General features: G+C 39.6%; 3 protein-coding genes across 6 annotated transcripts in view; 2 read left to right on the top strand and 1 right to left on the bottom strand.

The window, feature by feature from the left end:
• Positions 1-16,960, top strand: part of LOC115226589 (zinc finger protein OZF-like) — a 414,387-nt gene that overhangs the window by 259,654 nt on the left and 137,773 nt on the right. The window lies entirely within an intron of this gene.
• LOC115226645 (zinc finger protein 845-like) overlaps positions 1-16,960 on the bottom strand; it is a 364,992-nt gene that overhangs the window by 266,555 nt on the left and 81,477 nt on the right. The gene's annotated exons all lie outside the window — the stretch shown is intronic.
• Positions 368-14,960, top strand: LOC115226539 (zinc finger protein 271-like). Of its 4 annotated transcripts, XM_036515045.1 has the most exons (4): positions 373-2,005; positions 9,203-9,419; positions 14,082-14,584; positions 14,820-14,960. In XM_036515045.1, the coding sequence occupies exons 1-4, from the start codon at positions 1,114-1,116 to the stop codon at positions 14,852-14,854; spliced, it is 1,647 nt and encodes a 548-aa protein (XP_036370938.1). In that variant the 5' UTR covers positions 373-1,113; the 3' UTR covers positions 14,855-14,960. The 4 variants fall into 4 exon arrangements, with proteins under 4 accessions (XP_036370939.1, XP_036370938.1, XP_036370937.1 ...); XM_036515044.1 differs by having other exon boundaries at positions 376-2,005; positions 14,082-14,960; XM_029797540.2 differs by lacking the exon at positions 373-2,005 and adding an exon at positions 3,567-3,882 and having other exon boundaries at positions 8,427-9,419; positions 14,082-14,960.

The following is a 16,960-nucleotide window of genomic DNA, read 5'->3' as shown; positions in this document are numbered from 1 at the left end:
AGTTCCCAACATAATTTAATACATTTAAAACATCTTACCACGAAGATAGATGGAAATGTGTGTGTGAAAAAGAGAGGGAGAACGAGAACATGTATGCTTGTGTTTCTTGAACAGTCTGTAAGATAGACCGCGTGTGTGTGTGTGTGTGTGCATTTTTGTATGGTTAAACGTTTATCTATCAACATATTTTATGGTTAGTGTCTTTGCCTTTGTCAACAGATTGCGTGTAAAGATCTTTACATCAAGGAATTTTATGATCCAAAATTTCCACAAATACCTTTCAGATATAGATTACGATTGTATCGGAATTTCTGTCAAAAAAAAAAAAAGAACTATATTACGTCAGAAACTTTTAAAGTACATCACCGGTGTCATTCAAACGAGGGGGAAATTATCAACGACACCGTCTCCTTGTGTTGCTAATTATTTGTGTGAATCTAATTACATGATGTGTAGTAATTATCTCGTGGTAAGGCGAACGTTAAAGTTTGTGGATAAGATAGGGCGATCTAGATGCTTCGGGTCGCTGGTCCATCACCTTCGTGATTAAATGTTTCGTTTGATCACAACTTTAATTGGTTTTTAATCAGCAACTAATCAATCCATGAACTTTTCTCATCCCTCAAGCTGAAAACATTTATTCTATTGTTATATTATTCGGTTATTCCTCGGAAGCAATCCTCATTTATTGGACAATACTTGTACCTGTCTATGCATATACACACTTATTTATCGAGTAAAATATTATATACACACTCACACACTTATTTTCTTGGTTCGTCATCGCTGTTAGACATTCATATATTTTCATGCTTTTGAGTAATGCTAAATGGTCGCTTCATTACAGCATCTCTCAAATTTCGCCGAGGTGCTACAGTCATTCCTTTAATTTCTAATTAGGAAATAGAAAGTCTTTGTCTACATCGATATGTGAACCACATGGAATTGACCCAGTCAGCAATAAAACATTTTACTGGTGAGTAGAAAATATATCTACGTTACATCTGTTCCTTACATGTAAACATAGGCCTGTGATATCTAAGACAAGAAACTGAACCATTGGAGATTGACTCACAGACATTTGTCAGCTTTAAGAATTGTTCAAGAATTGATATGGAGAACGTTGATGATTTGGATATTTCTAGCACAACTGTTATTAACAATATAGATACAGTTAGAGAGACAGACGGGGATGAGAAAGTTGTAGAGAAAAATGTTCCTGAATATTTCTGTGAGATTTGTAGGAAGATATTCTCTTCAGAAGAGGAGGTCATCTCGCACAGAGAAATACACAAGAAGGAAGAACAGTTCCATTGTGATATTTGTGAGAAATATTTTGTTTCTAAAAGTAAATTAACAAAACATACCAGAATCCACAATGGAGAGAAACCTTTCCGCTGTGAAATCTGTGGCAAATCATTCTCTGATAATTCTAATCTTGGAGTTCATATGAGAGTCCACACAGGGGAAAAACCGTATAGTTGTGAAATATGTGGGAAGTGCTTCTCTGAAAATTCCAACCTTGGAGTTCACAGAAGAATTCACACAGGTGAGAAACCTTTTCATTGTGAAATCTGTGGGGAATCATTCGTCTATAAGAGGAATTTAACAAAACATAGACGAATGCACAGTGGAGGAAAACCGTTTTATTGTGAAATGTGTGAAAAGTGTTTTGTTGATAATAGCGATTTAGCAGCACACAGAAGAAAGCATATTAAAGAGAAACTGTTTAAATGTGAAATCTGTGGGAAATCATTTCTTAATAATTCTCGTCTTGTAGTCCACAAACGTAGCCACACTGGAGAAAAACCTTATTGCTGTGAAATCTGCGGAAAGTCCTTTGTTGATAATAGTTATGTAAACAGACACAAACGAATCCACTCTGGAGATAAACCTTTCCACTGTGAAATCTGTGGGAAATGTTTTATTACTAACAGTCACTTAAAAACTCATAAAATTAGTCACACTGGGGAAAAGCCATTTCACTGTGAAATCTGTGGTAAATCTTACATAAATAACTCTTCTCTTGTAATACACATACGTAGTCATATTGGAGAAAAACCTTTCGCCTGTGAGATTTGTGAAAAATCATTTACTACTAAAAGTCAATTAAAAACACATAAAATATCACACACTGGTGAAAAACTGTTTCACTGTGAAATATGTGGCAAGTCTTACATAAATAACTCTTATCTCATTTTACACATTCGTAGTCACACTGGAGAAAAGCCATTTTATTGCGAGATCTGTGGGAAATCTTTTGCCTCCAACAGTAATTTAACAAAACACAAGCTGATACATTCTGGAGAAAAGCCTTTCCGCTGTGAAATGTGTGAGAAATCTTTTGTCAACAACAGTGATTTAAACAGACACAAAAGGACGCACTCTGGAGAAAGGCCTTTCAGTTGTGACGTGTGTGGGAAGTGTTTTGCGACCAGTAGAGATCTGACTACTCACCAACGAATCCACACCGGCGAAAAGCCTTATCACTGTGAGATATGTGGGAAATCCTTCTGTGCTAATTCTAGTCTAATTGCCCACAAACTTAGCCACACCGGAGAAAGGCCATATCACTGTGAAGTGTGTGGGAAATCATTCAACAGAAATAATCATTTAAAAAGACATAAACAAATTCACTCTAGAGGAAAGAAGATTAATTACAAAACATGAGTGTGTAAGCCAATATTAATGTTGAATAACATCAATGGACAGCGTGACTGACCCCTCGAGTGAGCTGGCACCATTTGACAACATTGTTTACCCCATGGGATTGTTTACTTGTCAGGTGTCGCCGTACCATTTGATAATATCAGTTTATTCCATTTATTTTCTGGTGACTTGTTATTTTAAGAAAACTGAGCATGACTTACAATTAAGGATTGTTATCTTGTTTTATCACAAATTAAAATCAGGTGCTCCTACTTCTTTCTGCATTCACTCTGCCTATTCCGAATATGATCCTATTTAATAAAAGTGGTTGCGAGTGAAAAGTAACACTCTCTTTCTGTAGAGAGACTGTCTGTTCGTCCGTCCATGCATCCATCCAATCACACAAACAGGTATATGGTTCAAATTTACAAAAAAAAAAAAAAAGACAAATACAGGTGTAGGAACAATGTATTAGTTAAAAGCTACAGAATGGATAAGTTGATTAAATATTATTTACGGCAGTTTTTTCTAGCGGTGTCATATGAAATTGTCACCCATAATTATGACCCTTGAAACGATCTATTGCATTTCAATCTCTTTTAGGGTTAGGGGTGGGGGGAAGGGTATCTTTTTTTCTTCAGAAATGTAAATAAACCCAATCAGTTTCTTAAACGAGGGACATATTCATACGGCACAGAATGTTTTCACCTCAATAGACGTCATTGATTGGTTGAAATTGCAGAAATTGGAGAAAAAAACAACAACAAATATCTTACAAACTATAGAATTTTCTCAATAAAGCCAAGAGAAAAAGATGTTTTATAAACACATTCTACCAGAAAACGAAGTTTGAAAGTGTTTAGTTAGGTGGAAATTATTTTTAAAAACTGCCGGTCAAACGGAAAAGATCCCATCTTTTAAAATATCGTCAGCAAGGCCAACGGTAACAATAATGAACATTCGTTTATCACAGCCGAGATATTAACCACGGTAACCATGGTGATTTGCATCAAAATATTATTTCTTCCTCCCCACCTGATCTTGACATTATTGGTTTTATTTAGTAGAGAACGGGCGGATTACGTTCGTCACATGACACCCCACACTTCCGTTTCCGCTACATCCTGCCTGACGCGGGAGAAGAACCGTAACGTGTTTTTGTATGTCTTGACGGAGATTTGGGTTTGAGTAAATATATTTTCACTCTAAATATTGATTTGTGTAGCATAACAGGTAAGATATCCACACCTATCTATCGATCGATCGTACGTGCCGGATTTTTTATCCGGCTTCCAGAAATCCGGGAATACTTACACCGTGTATCGAGTATTCGGTTCCGCCCTTCCTTTCTTCGAAGATGACCAGGTTTTCATCTTTACACTTTGTGGGTCCTGAGGGACTGTGGCCTTCCTTGCTGCCGCCCCCGTCTCTTTAGCTTCTCTGGTCATATTGATTTGTAAAGCATAACAGGTAAGATATCCACACCTATCTATCGATCGATCGTACGTGCCGGATTTTTTATCCGGCTTCCAGAAATCCGGGAATACTTACACCGTGTATCGAGTATTCGGTTCCGCCCTTCCTTTCTTCGAAGATGACCAGGTTTTCATCTTTACACTTTGTGGGTCCTGAGGTACTGTGGCCTTCCTTTCTGTCGCCCCCGTCTCTCTAGCTTCTCTGGTCATATCTAATTCGGATTGCTTTCCTCCCCCAGAGCACACAACACTACGCTTCAGTGAGCGATGTTGAGCAGAATCTTCCAAAGTTAGACTAAGTTTCACCAAAGAACAGATGGGTACTATTTAAGAAAAGTGGTGTAGGTGCGCGCACTCAAGGTAAACAATTTGGCCTAACTTCGGTATAAGTACCAAAAGTACCGGATACATTTGAAGAGGTTTTTTTATATATGGGGGGGGGGGGTTTCTCTTATTTTCAGAAATGTAAACAAAGTCACGTGTGTACCTATACCGAAGGATCGCCAAATGGCAATGTTTCGTTTGTAGTAGCACACGTTTCCGTCGATTTCCGTAAAAAACTTTTATTTTTTTACATATGGCTTTGCGGGAATATTTGAAGTAATGAGAGCGAAAGAGACTAAGAGGAAGCGATTTTATGACGAGGGAATTTCTTTTTGAAGTCCCCGTGTGTGTGTTTGATAGGGTGTGGGAGACAGACAGTATGTTGTGTAAGTGAAGTGCTTCTGTTAGTGTGTGCGAAGAGAGAGTAATGTGTGAAAGAGAGAGATAACCGAAATTTTTTACTCGGTGTATGTGTGTGTGTGTATGTATCTATGTATGTGTGTATGTATGGCCGATTCAGTGTAATTTTTTACTCGGTGTATGTGTGTGTGTGTATGTATGTATGGCCGATTCAGTGTTTACATTTTTTACGGAAATCGACAATCGACGGAGGAAATCGACGTCCCTAAAATCAACTCACAGTTGAAATTGCTCTTTACTAAAATCCTTTAATGTGTGTGCTCCAGCATGGCCGCAGTCAAATGACTGAAACATGCAAAAGAAGAAAAGAATATATTCAGTTGAATTTTACTTGTTCATCACCATTTCTCTCTTTGTTTGATCCATACATGGTCACTTCATGTGCTAGTAACAACAGCTAAATTCTATTCAATTTAAACCTTCTGGTCCTGAAAATTGATGACTGTACTTGCTGATGTAATCCTGGATGTCAGAAGGAAAAACAGGATAGTCATGGATGGAATGTTTTTTAATCATAAGTCTGCTCAGTCATTACTGATCTGGTGGTAAAGGGTAAAGACCCCCTTCGGTCATGAATGACCATGGGATTGCACCTAGAAAGTTACCCTCCTAGACACAAGACCGGGCAAGGTTGTTTATGGAAGACCAGCAGTCGCCCATGCATACCAGCCTCCCCTCTCCACGCCACAAGTGTTATCCAAGGGAAAGGCAAAGGGGCCGATACAGCTTGGCACCAGTGACGTCGCAACTCATTTCTAAGGCTGAGTGAACCGGAGCAACGTGAAATAAAGTGCCTCGCTCGAGAACACAACACGCAGCCCGGTCCGGTCCGGGATTCCAGCTCACAACCTCACGATCGTAAGCTCAACGCTCTAACCACTGAGCCATGCGCCATGGAGGTAAAGAGCAATGGCAATATATTTTTTGAGAGAAGTATATTGTTGTCCATTATTCTGAACTTCAATGTAGCAGTAAAAAATAAGCAAAGTTTCGAAGCAGGAAATTTCATCACAATATATTTCAACAATGCAGAAATTTTATTCATCAAAGTAGGTACCATTGCAATCAACACATTTTTGCTAACGAGTTACAAGTTTGTTTATTCTGGTAACGTAAAAATCTAGAGTTCTGGAGCTGATGAACTCTTTACTCTTTTACTTGTTTCAGTCATTTGACTGCGGCCATGCTGGAGCACCGCCTTTAATCGAGCAACTCGACCCCGGGACTTATTCTTTTGTAAGCCCAGTACTTATCCTATCGGTCTCTTTTGCCGAACCGCTAAGTGACGGGGACATAAACACACCAGCATCGGTTGTCAAGCAATGCTAGGGAAACAAACACAGACACACAACACACACACGCATATATATATATATATATATATATATATACAACGGGCTTCTTTCAGTTTCCGTCTACCAAATCCACTCACAAGGTATTGGTCGGCCCGGGGCTATAGCAGAAGACACTTGCCCAAGGTGCCATGCAGTTGGTAAACAAGCTACTTACCACACAACCACTCCTGCGCTTTTGAATACATTTTCCACAGTTTGACTTTGAACTCCTTCAAAGTGCTTGAAAGCTGTGGTGGTCAGTAGGAGAAAGGTTTGGGGAATAAGCTGGGTGGTGGAGAAGTACTTAGTAGCCAGGTTCCCCTAACATCTGGATCATCGTTAGTGAAATGTGGTCAAGCATTATCATGAAGAATGATTGGCCGTCTTCTGTTGACCAGTCTTGGGACGGAGGAGATTCAGTTTTGCATTCATCTCGGCAATTTCATGGCAATATGTTTCTGCAGTAATGGTTTTTCCAGGTTTTAAGAAGTTATAGTGGAAGAGTCCAGCAGTACACCACCAAACAGTCACCATAACCTTCTTTTTGAAGGGCTCAAATTTAGGGAAGGTTTTTGGTGCTTTATTTGTTCCAACCACTGCAAAGAACATTTTTTTATCATTCGAACACATAACACTACTTGTGAAGACCTGTTGAGGCAAGTGAAAATCAAATCAAATCAAAATTGATGAACATCAATGGAATTTGTATTTTTGTGATACCAGTGCCGGTGGCACATAGAAAACCATCCGAACGTGGCCGTAGCCAGTACCGCATCGACTGGCCTCCGTGCAGTGGGCACGTAAAAAACACCATCTGAGCGTGGCCTTGCCTGGCCTCCATGCCGGTGGCATGTGAAAAACACCATTCGCCAGCCTTGTCTGGCACCTGTGTCGGTGGCACAAAAAAACACCATCCGATCGTGGCCGTGCCAGCCTCGCCTGGCACATAAAAAGCACCACCCACTACACTCACGGAGTGGTTGGCGTTAGGAAGGGCTTCCAGCTGTAGAAACACTGCCAGATCTGACTGACCTGGTGCAGCCTTCGGGCTTCACAGACCCCCAGTTGAACCGTCCAACCCATGCCAGCATGGAAAGCGGACGCTAAACGATGTTGATGATGTACAGGATCCACTTTTCATCACAAGTTACAATACAGTCAAGAAATGGGTCGGTCTGGTTATGGAGAAGAAGCTACAAGCAAATTTCATATCTGCACATCTTCTGATTTTCATTGAAGTTCTTTTGCCACTTCTCGAGTGGTTTCGCATGGGTCTTTCTTAATGACAGTCCTTAATTGACTTGTTATCAATGACAGATGGGCGTCCACTGCACTAACGATCTTGAAGGCTCTGGTCTCCACTGCGAAATCATTTAAACCATTTCCAAGCTGACCACTCACTGGTCGTTTCCACACCAAACATTTTGTTGATATCGCAAGCAGTTTCAGCTGCTTTACGACCTTTTTTGAATTTGAATTGCAAAATTGCTTGAATATCGTTCTTTGACAGTTCTGTTTCAGATGATTGTAAGGACAGGGAAAAAAATATCAATATCAGGAGTGGCTGTGTGGTAAGTAGCTTGCTAACCAACCACATGGTTCCGGGTTCAGTCCCACTGCGTAGCATCTTGGGCAAGTGTCGTCTGCTATAGCCCCGGGCCGACCAATGCCTTGTGAGTGGATTTGGTAGACGGAAATTGAAAGAAGCCTGTCGTATATATGTATATGTGTGTGTTTGTTCCCCTAGCATTGCTTGACAACCGATGCTGCTGTGTTTATGTCCCCGTCACTTAGCGGTTTGGCAAAAGAGACCGATAGAATAAGTACTGGGCTTACAACGAATAAGTCCCGGGGTCGATTTGCTCGACTAAAGACGGTGCTCCAGCATGGCTGCAGTCAAATGACTTAAACAAGTAAAAGAGTATTAATTTATTGATGCATTTGGGCAAGGCTATATCTATATTATCAGACAATTGCAAAAAAATGTTTTTAAAAATTCAAAACACTGCAAAAATCCAGTAGAAATTCCTCATGGTTCAAAACGTTGCTTACTTTTTACTCTACCTGATATATATGTATACACAAACAATGTGAAGGTGTAGTTGTAGTTTATAAATTTTCACCTAAAGTTATTTGATGTCATTTGTTAATCAATATAGAAATGTTGCAACACTTCTGTTTTGATCTGTTTTCTATATCTAAAACTATTTCTTTATTATTTCAGATTCACAGATGACATTGGCACAAAACATCTTTTGTTCATTGGATACCTCTGGAATATCTATCATGTCTTAAAGACTAAAGGAAAATGTCTTAGGGAACAGATATAATAACCCTACTAGGGTTGGATTACTGTGAAATATTTGCTCTGAGCAAAGATTCGTAGCAACATTTCTCCATCTCCTTACCTGTTGCTTTTGCATTCTGATTAAAGTTGAATCTATTTGCAAAGGAGTTTGCAGAATTTTAGTCCATAGCAGTAGAAATATTTCTAAGTTATAACAAGCACAAGTAGAAGGAAATTACATTCTGTGGTGAGAGAAGAAAGATAAGGGGAAAATTTAATACTGTGAGAAACTTTAACGGTTGGGTCTATTTTGTCTCTTGGAGAAATGTCAAAAGAATTAGGGAAATCAGAACATTATTGTGAAATCTGTGGTAAATCATATTCTAGAAGTAGTGAGTTGATTAAGCACGTTCGTATCCATACAGGTGAGAAGCCATTTCACTGTGATACCTGTGGTAAATCATTCTCTCAGAACAGTAGCTTAAGTCGGCACAAACGTATTCATACAGGTGAGAGACCATATACCTGTGATATCTGTGGAAAGGCATTCACTGAGAATAGTCACTTAAGCAGACACAAACGTTTTCATACAGGGGAAAAGCCATTTCACTGTATTACCTGTGCTAAATCATTCTCTGTAGGTAGTCAATTAACAACACACAAACGTATTCATACAGGTGAGAAACCATATTGTTGCGATATCTGTGGCAAAGCATTCTCTGACAGTAAAATCTTAAGAAGACACGAACGTATTCACACAGGAGAGAGACCGTATCATTGTGTTACCTGTGGCAAATCATTCTCTGGAATTAGCGACTTGACTACACACCAACGTATTCATTCAGGTGAAAAACCATTTCACTGTGACACCTGTGGTAAATCATTCTCTGATAACTCAAACTTAACTAAACACAAACGCATTCACACAGGGAAGACACCATATAATTGTGATACATGTGGTCTCGCTTTCTCTCAAAGTTGTGACTTAACTAAACACAAACTTATACATACAGGAGAAAAACCATATCACTGTGATATCTGTGGTAAATCATTCTCTCAGAGAAGTAACTTAAATACACATGCATCTATCCATGCGAAAGTGTGATTGTATCATTGTCAAAATTCATTAGAACACACAGCAACATTCAATATCTTGGAACCTTTCTCCCTGGAAAATCATGGCTTAACCTTTGTGCCCTTAAAAGTAATCATTGACCCCTGAAAGTAACCATACACTTCGTGGTCACCCTTTTCAGATACTTTTTTACAGCCAGATACTCTTCCTTATATCAACCACTTCAGCCACTTTAGTAAATTCTTACCTGAGTGTGTTAACGAGCTGTTATCACAATATATTTTATAGCCACTCTTATAATCTACATTGGCAAGATAACATTGATTTGTGTAGCATAACAGGTAAGATATACACACCTATCTATCGATCGATCGTACGTGCCGGATCTCCTATCCGGCTTCCAGAAATCCGGGAATACTTATATCGTGTATCGAGTATTCGGTTCCGCCCTCCCTTTTTCCGAAGATGACCAGGTTTTCATCTTTACACTTTGTGGGTCCTGAGGTACTGTGGCCTTCCTTGCTGCCGCCCCCGTCTCTTTAGCTTCTCTGGTCATATTGATTTGTAAAGCATAATTGGTAAGATATCCACACCTATCTATCGATCGATCGTACGTGCCGGATCTCTTATCCGGCTTCCAGAAATCCGGGAATACTTATACCGTGTATCGAGTATTCGGTTCCGCCCTCCCTTTTTCCGAAGATGACCAGGTTTTCATCTTTACACTTTGTGGGTCCTGAGGTACTGTGGCCTTCCTTACTGCCGCCCCCGTCTCTTTAGCTTCTCTGGTCATATTGATTTGTAAAGCATAATTGGTAAGATATCCACACCTATCTATCGATCGATCGTACGTGCCGGATCTCTTATCCGGCTTCCAGAAATCCGGGAATACTTATACCGTGTATCGAGTATTCGGTTCCGCCCTCCCTTTTTCCGAAGATGACCAGGTTTTCATCTTTACACTTTGTGGGTCCTGAGGTACTGTGGCCTTCCTTGCTGCCGCCCCCGTCTCTTTAGCTTCCCTGGTCATATCTAATTCGGATTGCTTTACTCCTCCAGAGCACACAACACTACGCTTCAGTGAGCGATGTTGAGCAGAATCTTCCAAAGTTAGACTAAGTTTCACCAAAGAACAGACGGAATTACACCCTCAACACAACACGGCCTAATTTCCTATTTTACAAACGTAAAATCGATTCACAGTCGAAATTGCATCAATGAATTGCACGAGTATTCTTGTCGCAGTGGACCTTATGAGAAATGTCTTTGAGAGAGAAAAGTCCTGGGCCCAGCAATATGATAGAAAGATGGTATTGAACAAAGTGAGATGACTGTTTTCAAACCAACTGCCTTGACGAATGCTCGCTTTGTTTTTGTACATACTACCGTCGTTCATGTCTCCTCTATTCCAGCAGATTGTGAAGAAAGCGTAGAAAATACGGTGGTCGTCAGCGGTAGGTGGCCCACATATGTTGGAATTTTTCAGATTTTGTCTTAGAATGCACACTTGAAATTGATTTGAAGCATCATTTAAAAAAAGAAATTTTTCCCATACTACTTAAATACAAAGGTCTTGACGCATCTACATAACCCTAACCTAAAAACATTGTTACGTAGATGCATCGGGACCTATATTTAAGTAGTGCCTTTTTTCGAGAGATTTAGCTTTTTAACGACCCCCTCCTCGTCCTTTACTCCCCCGATTTACTTGATTTCGTTGGCATTACGCACTTAAAACCATAAGAGAAGCCCTTTCCGTTAAAAAAAGAGTAAATATTGTCAGACTTAAAGGTGTGTGATTAAATGGAGATTTGGCTGTTGTTTCTAGCATATTCTACGATCATCTTCATGTGTGTCTTTCTCGCTCTAACATCTGTTGTCAAGCCATGGTTGGAAAATGGACATTAAACGATGATGACGCCTCTCCTGCATGCCACATCCGATGCTTCTTATGTCCAACCTTTCTCTCAGGGTGCTTACACTCTGTCGTGCATGGACACTGGCATTACACATCCAGTGGGTCATGCTAGCTTCATTTCTTTCAAGCCTACGCATGTCCTCCACAGTCATGGTCCATGTTTCACTGCCATGAAGCAAGGCAGTTCACACACATGCGTCGTACAATCTACCTTTCACTCTGAGCGAGAGACCCTTTGTCACCAGTAGGGGAAGAAGCTTTCTAAACTTTGCCCAGGCTATTCTTATTCTAGTGGTAACACTCTCTCAGCATCCACCTCCACTACTTACCTGGTCACCTAGGTAACGGGAACTATTAACTACTTCTAGTTTATCCCCCTGGAGTGTAATGGAATCTGTTTTCTGAGTGTCTGTGGTGTCTATTGCCCCTGTGCATCTGCCGCACATGAAAGCTATCTTCTCGGTTAACGTTCCTTTGATGTTGCTGCACCTCTTATGCGTCCATAGCTTACACTGGGTACATCTTATGGAGTTTCTACAGATCGAGCAGGGCCACCTACCTAGGGGGATATATATATATATATATATATATCATATATCAGCTGAAATTGCAAAGATAATCTGGAACTCGACTGAGGATAGAAAACTCCAAATGATCCGTCCTTGTTTTCTTTGTATCATCTGTCTGGATATTTTGTTGTCTCTTTTTTGTTTCACCTAACTTTCTGGATGTTTTGCGTTAGAGACCGTTTTTGTATTTTATATATATAAACAGTTAGGCGCAGGAGTGGCTGTGTGGTAAGTAGCTTGCTTACCAACCACATGGTTCCGGGTTCAGTCCCACTGCATGGCATCTTGGGCAAGTGTCTTCTGCTATAGCCTCGGGCTGACCAAAGCCTTGTGAGTGGATTTGGCAGACAGAAACTGAAAGAAGCCTGTCGTATATATATATATATATATATATGTATCTGCGTGTATATGTTTGTGTGTCTGTGTTTGTCCCCCTAGCATTGCTTGACAATCGATGCTGGTGTGTTTACGTCCTCGTCACTTAGCGGTTCGGCAAAAAGAGACCGATAGAATAAGTACTGGGCTTACAAAGAATAAGTCCCAGGGTCGATTTGCTCGACTAAAGGCGGTGCTCCAGCATGGCCGCAGTCAAATGACTGAAACAAGTAAAAGAGTATATATATATATATCAGAAATATTAAATTTCTAAATATCTCAGAGATATGTACGGTGGTGGAGCGATAGAATGGTTGTATACTGTCAATCTAACGTGACAGTAGGGGATTACACTACCGCTGTTTAGCCCTAGGAAGCATCGACGCTTCCTGATGGCTTCGACACATTTTTTCCTGTGTCCTTATATATTTATGAAGGGGAGACAAACACCCCCAGCAGCCATATAAAATGTTACATAATGTAAACATATAGTTATTACTCTTTTACTTGTTTCAGTCATTTGACTGCGGCCATGCTGGAGCACCGCCTTTAATCGAGCAACACAACCCCGGGACTTATTCTTTGTAAGCCCAGTACTTATTCTACCGGTCTGTTTTGCCGAACTGCTAAGTGACGGGGTTATAAACACGCCAGCATCGGTTGTCAAGCAATGCTAGGGGGACAAACACAAACATACACGCACACACACATATACATAAATACGACGGGCTTCTTTCAGTTTCCGTCTACCAAGTCGACTCACAAGGCTTTGGTCGGCCCAAGGCTGTAGTAGAAGACACTCGCCCAAGGTGCCACGCAGTGGGACTCAACCGGTACCATGTGGTTGGTAAACAAGCTACTTACCACACATAAAGTTTTAGATTTCACTCAATGTTATATGATGTCATTTGTTATTCAATATAGAAATGTAACAATCCTATTTTGATCTCTCCTCTCTATCTAATTCTGTTTCTTTATTATTTCAGATTCACGGATGACATTGGCACAAAACAACTTTTGTACATTGGAGACATCTGGAATATTTATAATTTAAAGACTAGAGGGAAATATTATAGAGAACAGATATAATATCCCAACTGTTATAAATCTAGGATTGAATTGCTGTGAAACATTTGATCTGAGCTGAGATTCATAGCAACATTTCTCCATCTCGTTATCTGTTGCTTTTGCATTCTAATTAAGTTGAATCTATTTGCAAAGGAGTTTGCAGAATTTTAAATATTGATAAAATAACAGTTGATCGCAGTAGAAATAAGGAATAAATGATAACAACAACAACAAAGAAAAAGAAATTATATTCTGTGTTGAGAGAAGAAAAACAAGGGAAAAGTTTAATGGTTGGATCCATTTGTATTCCTTAGAAAAATGTCAAAAGAATTAGAAGAATCACAACATGGTTGTGAAATCTGTGGTAAATCCTTCCCCACAGGTAATGATTTGGTTAAACACATTTGTTTTCATACAGGTGAGAAGCCATTTCACTGTGATACCTGTGGCAAATCCTTCTCTCAAAACGGTAGCTTGAGTAAACACAGGCGTACTCACACAGGAGAGAAACCATTTCACTGTGATATCTGTGGTAAATCTTTCACTTTAAACAGTACCTTATTTGTGCATAAAAATATTCATTCTGCAGAAAAACCATATAATTGTGATGTCTGTGGTAAATCATTCTCTGCAAGTAGCACCTTAATTAAACATATACGTATCCACACAGGAGAGAAACCATATGAATGTGATATCTGCGGACAGGCATTCACTGAGGATGGTCAATTAAAAAGTCACAGGCGTATTCACACAGGTGAGAGACCATATCAGTGTGATATCTGTAGTAAATCATTCTCTGTAAGTAGTACCTTAACTAAACATATACGTATCCACACAGGAGAGAAACCATGTGAATGTGATATTTGCGGGAAAGCATTCACTGAGGATGGTCAATTAAGAAGACACAGGCGTATTCACACAGGAGAGAGGCCATATCAGTGTGATATCTGTAGTAAATCATTTGCTGGAATTTCTGACTTGAATACACACAAACGTATTCATACAAGGGAGAAACCATATCAGTGTGATATCTGTAGCAAATCATTCTCTGCCAACTCTAGCTTCATTCGACACAAACGTGTTCATACAGGTGAGAAGCCACATCGCTGTGATATCTGTGGCAAAGCCTTCTCTCAAAACAGTGATTTAACTAAACACAAAGGTATTCACACAGTGTGATAAATCTGTGGTAAATCATTCTCTGGAATTACTGACTTGACTACAGACAAACGTTTTCATACAGGTGAGGAGCCATTTTACTGTGATACCTGTGGTAAATCCTCTGACAACCCCGAACTTAACACGACACCAACGTATTCATTCAGGGGAGAGACTATATCACTGTAGTATCTGGGGTTAAACATTCTCTCGGAGAAGTAACTTAACTACACATGCATCTGTCCATGTAAAAGTGTGATTGCATCATTGTCAAACATCGTTAAAACACCCAACAACAATTAATATTTGACAACCTGGTGACCTCTTCTGCAGGCAATGTTGTAGTTGTAAGAGATGAAGATGAATCTAATCCCACTACTTGCCAGCAAAGCAAGGCCCAACTCTGCCAGACATGAATGTTGGTCAAGTGTGGCCGGGAACCAAACCTAAAGAGATGCTCCCCTGTGGCTCTCAAAGCCTCAACACAAACAACAACAACAATAAGAACAACAGAATCAACAAAACTAATGCAGCTTCACTGCAACCAACAACAGCTGACTTGGCAGACACCCATAAAATTATTAACCATCTTACAAACAATAACTCTGAGCACCTTTTCAAACTCCACCTGTCTAACACCCATGGACATGTTTGCAAAGTCAGAAAACAGCACAGCTCCCATGACTTCAGGAAACATTTTTTCACGCTGAGAGTTGCTGAAGCATGGAACAAACTGCCGGCATCAGTTGTTAGTTGTCGGAGCACTGCATCCTTCAAAACTTCCATGCTTCCTGAGATTCGCCAACACTACACCTGATTTTCTCCCCTCCATACACACACAAGCATGTATCTGACTCATACACTGTTCGCTTTCCAGACATTTCTACATTACTGCATATGCTTTATACGCACTTTCTGACAAGTTGTGGTGCACATGAGCACTGTATACAATAATTTCATTATATTTAAGATTTTATTAAAAATATCGCAATGCTAAGTTATCTCCCTTGCATAGATAGAGTCGTGGACAAGATGTATATATGAAACGGTGCCCTCCAACCTTTTTTCTACAATGGACCGGCTTCGTGCCAGACAATAATTATGCGGACCGGTTGTGGTACATGGATGATTCCATTGCATTTCGATTCAGAGGGGAAATAATAAAAGAGTGATTTATTAAAGAGAAGACAAAGTGTATAATTTTTTTCTCTCTCATGTAGCGAATTTCTTTTGAATCTGAAAATTAGTTGAATTACATACTCTCTTTCTTGTTTCAGTAATTTGACTGCGGCCATGCTGGAGCACCGCCTTTAATCGAGCAACTCGACCCCGGGACTGATTCTTTTGTAAGCCCAGTACGTATTCCATCGGTCTCTTTTGCCGAACCGCTAAGTAACGGGGACATAAACACACCAGCATCGGTTGTCAAGCAATGCTACTGGGACAAACACAGACACACACGCATATATATATATATATATATATATATATATATATATATATATATATATATACATACGACGGGCTTCTTTCAGTTTCTGTCTACCAAATCCACTCACAAGGCTGTGGTCGGCCTGGGGCTATAGCAGAAGACACTTGCCCAAGGTGCCACACAGTGGGACTGAACCCGGAACCATGTGGTTGGTTAGCAAGCTACTTACCACTCCTGCGCCTATAAATAAAAAATATACATTAATTGCAAAATGTAGCCAATGTTATTATAGATAGTAATGGTAGATGTAAAATACTCAGTAATTATAGAATTATACTTTAATTATAAATGTGGTTACAGTTATGAGAGTATTGAGCAGAGATGAATATTGAATATTTAAACAATTCTTTTAAAATTCAAGTCCAATATTCAATTTAATTATTATATAATTTTAAACAAATGAATTATTTCTTTGCAGCCTGGTAGCAAAAGTTCCACAGGTGGGTTCCGATATGCGCTCCGTTGGTTGGGACTTCTCATATAAAATACAAAGTCCGTAGTTGCTCTCATATACAAGATTACATTGTCTGTCCTGTGTCCGTTTATGGTTCTAGAAGATATTTTATATTTATGGTTACATAAGATACATATTTTGAGAAGCAATTTCGACATAGTATTTGTATCCAGTTTAGAACAGAAGTGGAAACAGATAGAATCCCATCTCCCTGTCCGTTGCCAGGGGCTACAAACAGAGAAACAGGTAAAAGAAGAAAAGAATATATTCAGCTGAATTTTATTTGTTTATCAATATTTTGTTTTTGTTTGATCAATATATGGTCACTTCACCTGCTAGAAACAACAGCTAAATTCTATGCA

The sequence above is a fragment of the Octopus sinensis genome, linkage group LG30 (genome assembly GCF_006345805.1).
Source record: "Octopus sinensis linkage group LG30, ASM634580v1, whole genome shotgun sequence".
Taxonomy (NCBI): domain Eukaryota; kingdom Metazoa; phylum Mollusca; class Cephalopoda; order Octopoda; family Octopodidae; genus Octopus; species Octopus sinensis.
The sequence above is the reverse complement of the archived record's forward strand: the minus strand, read 5'-3'. Positions and strand labels throughout refer to the sequence as shown.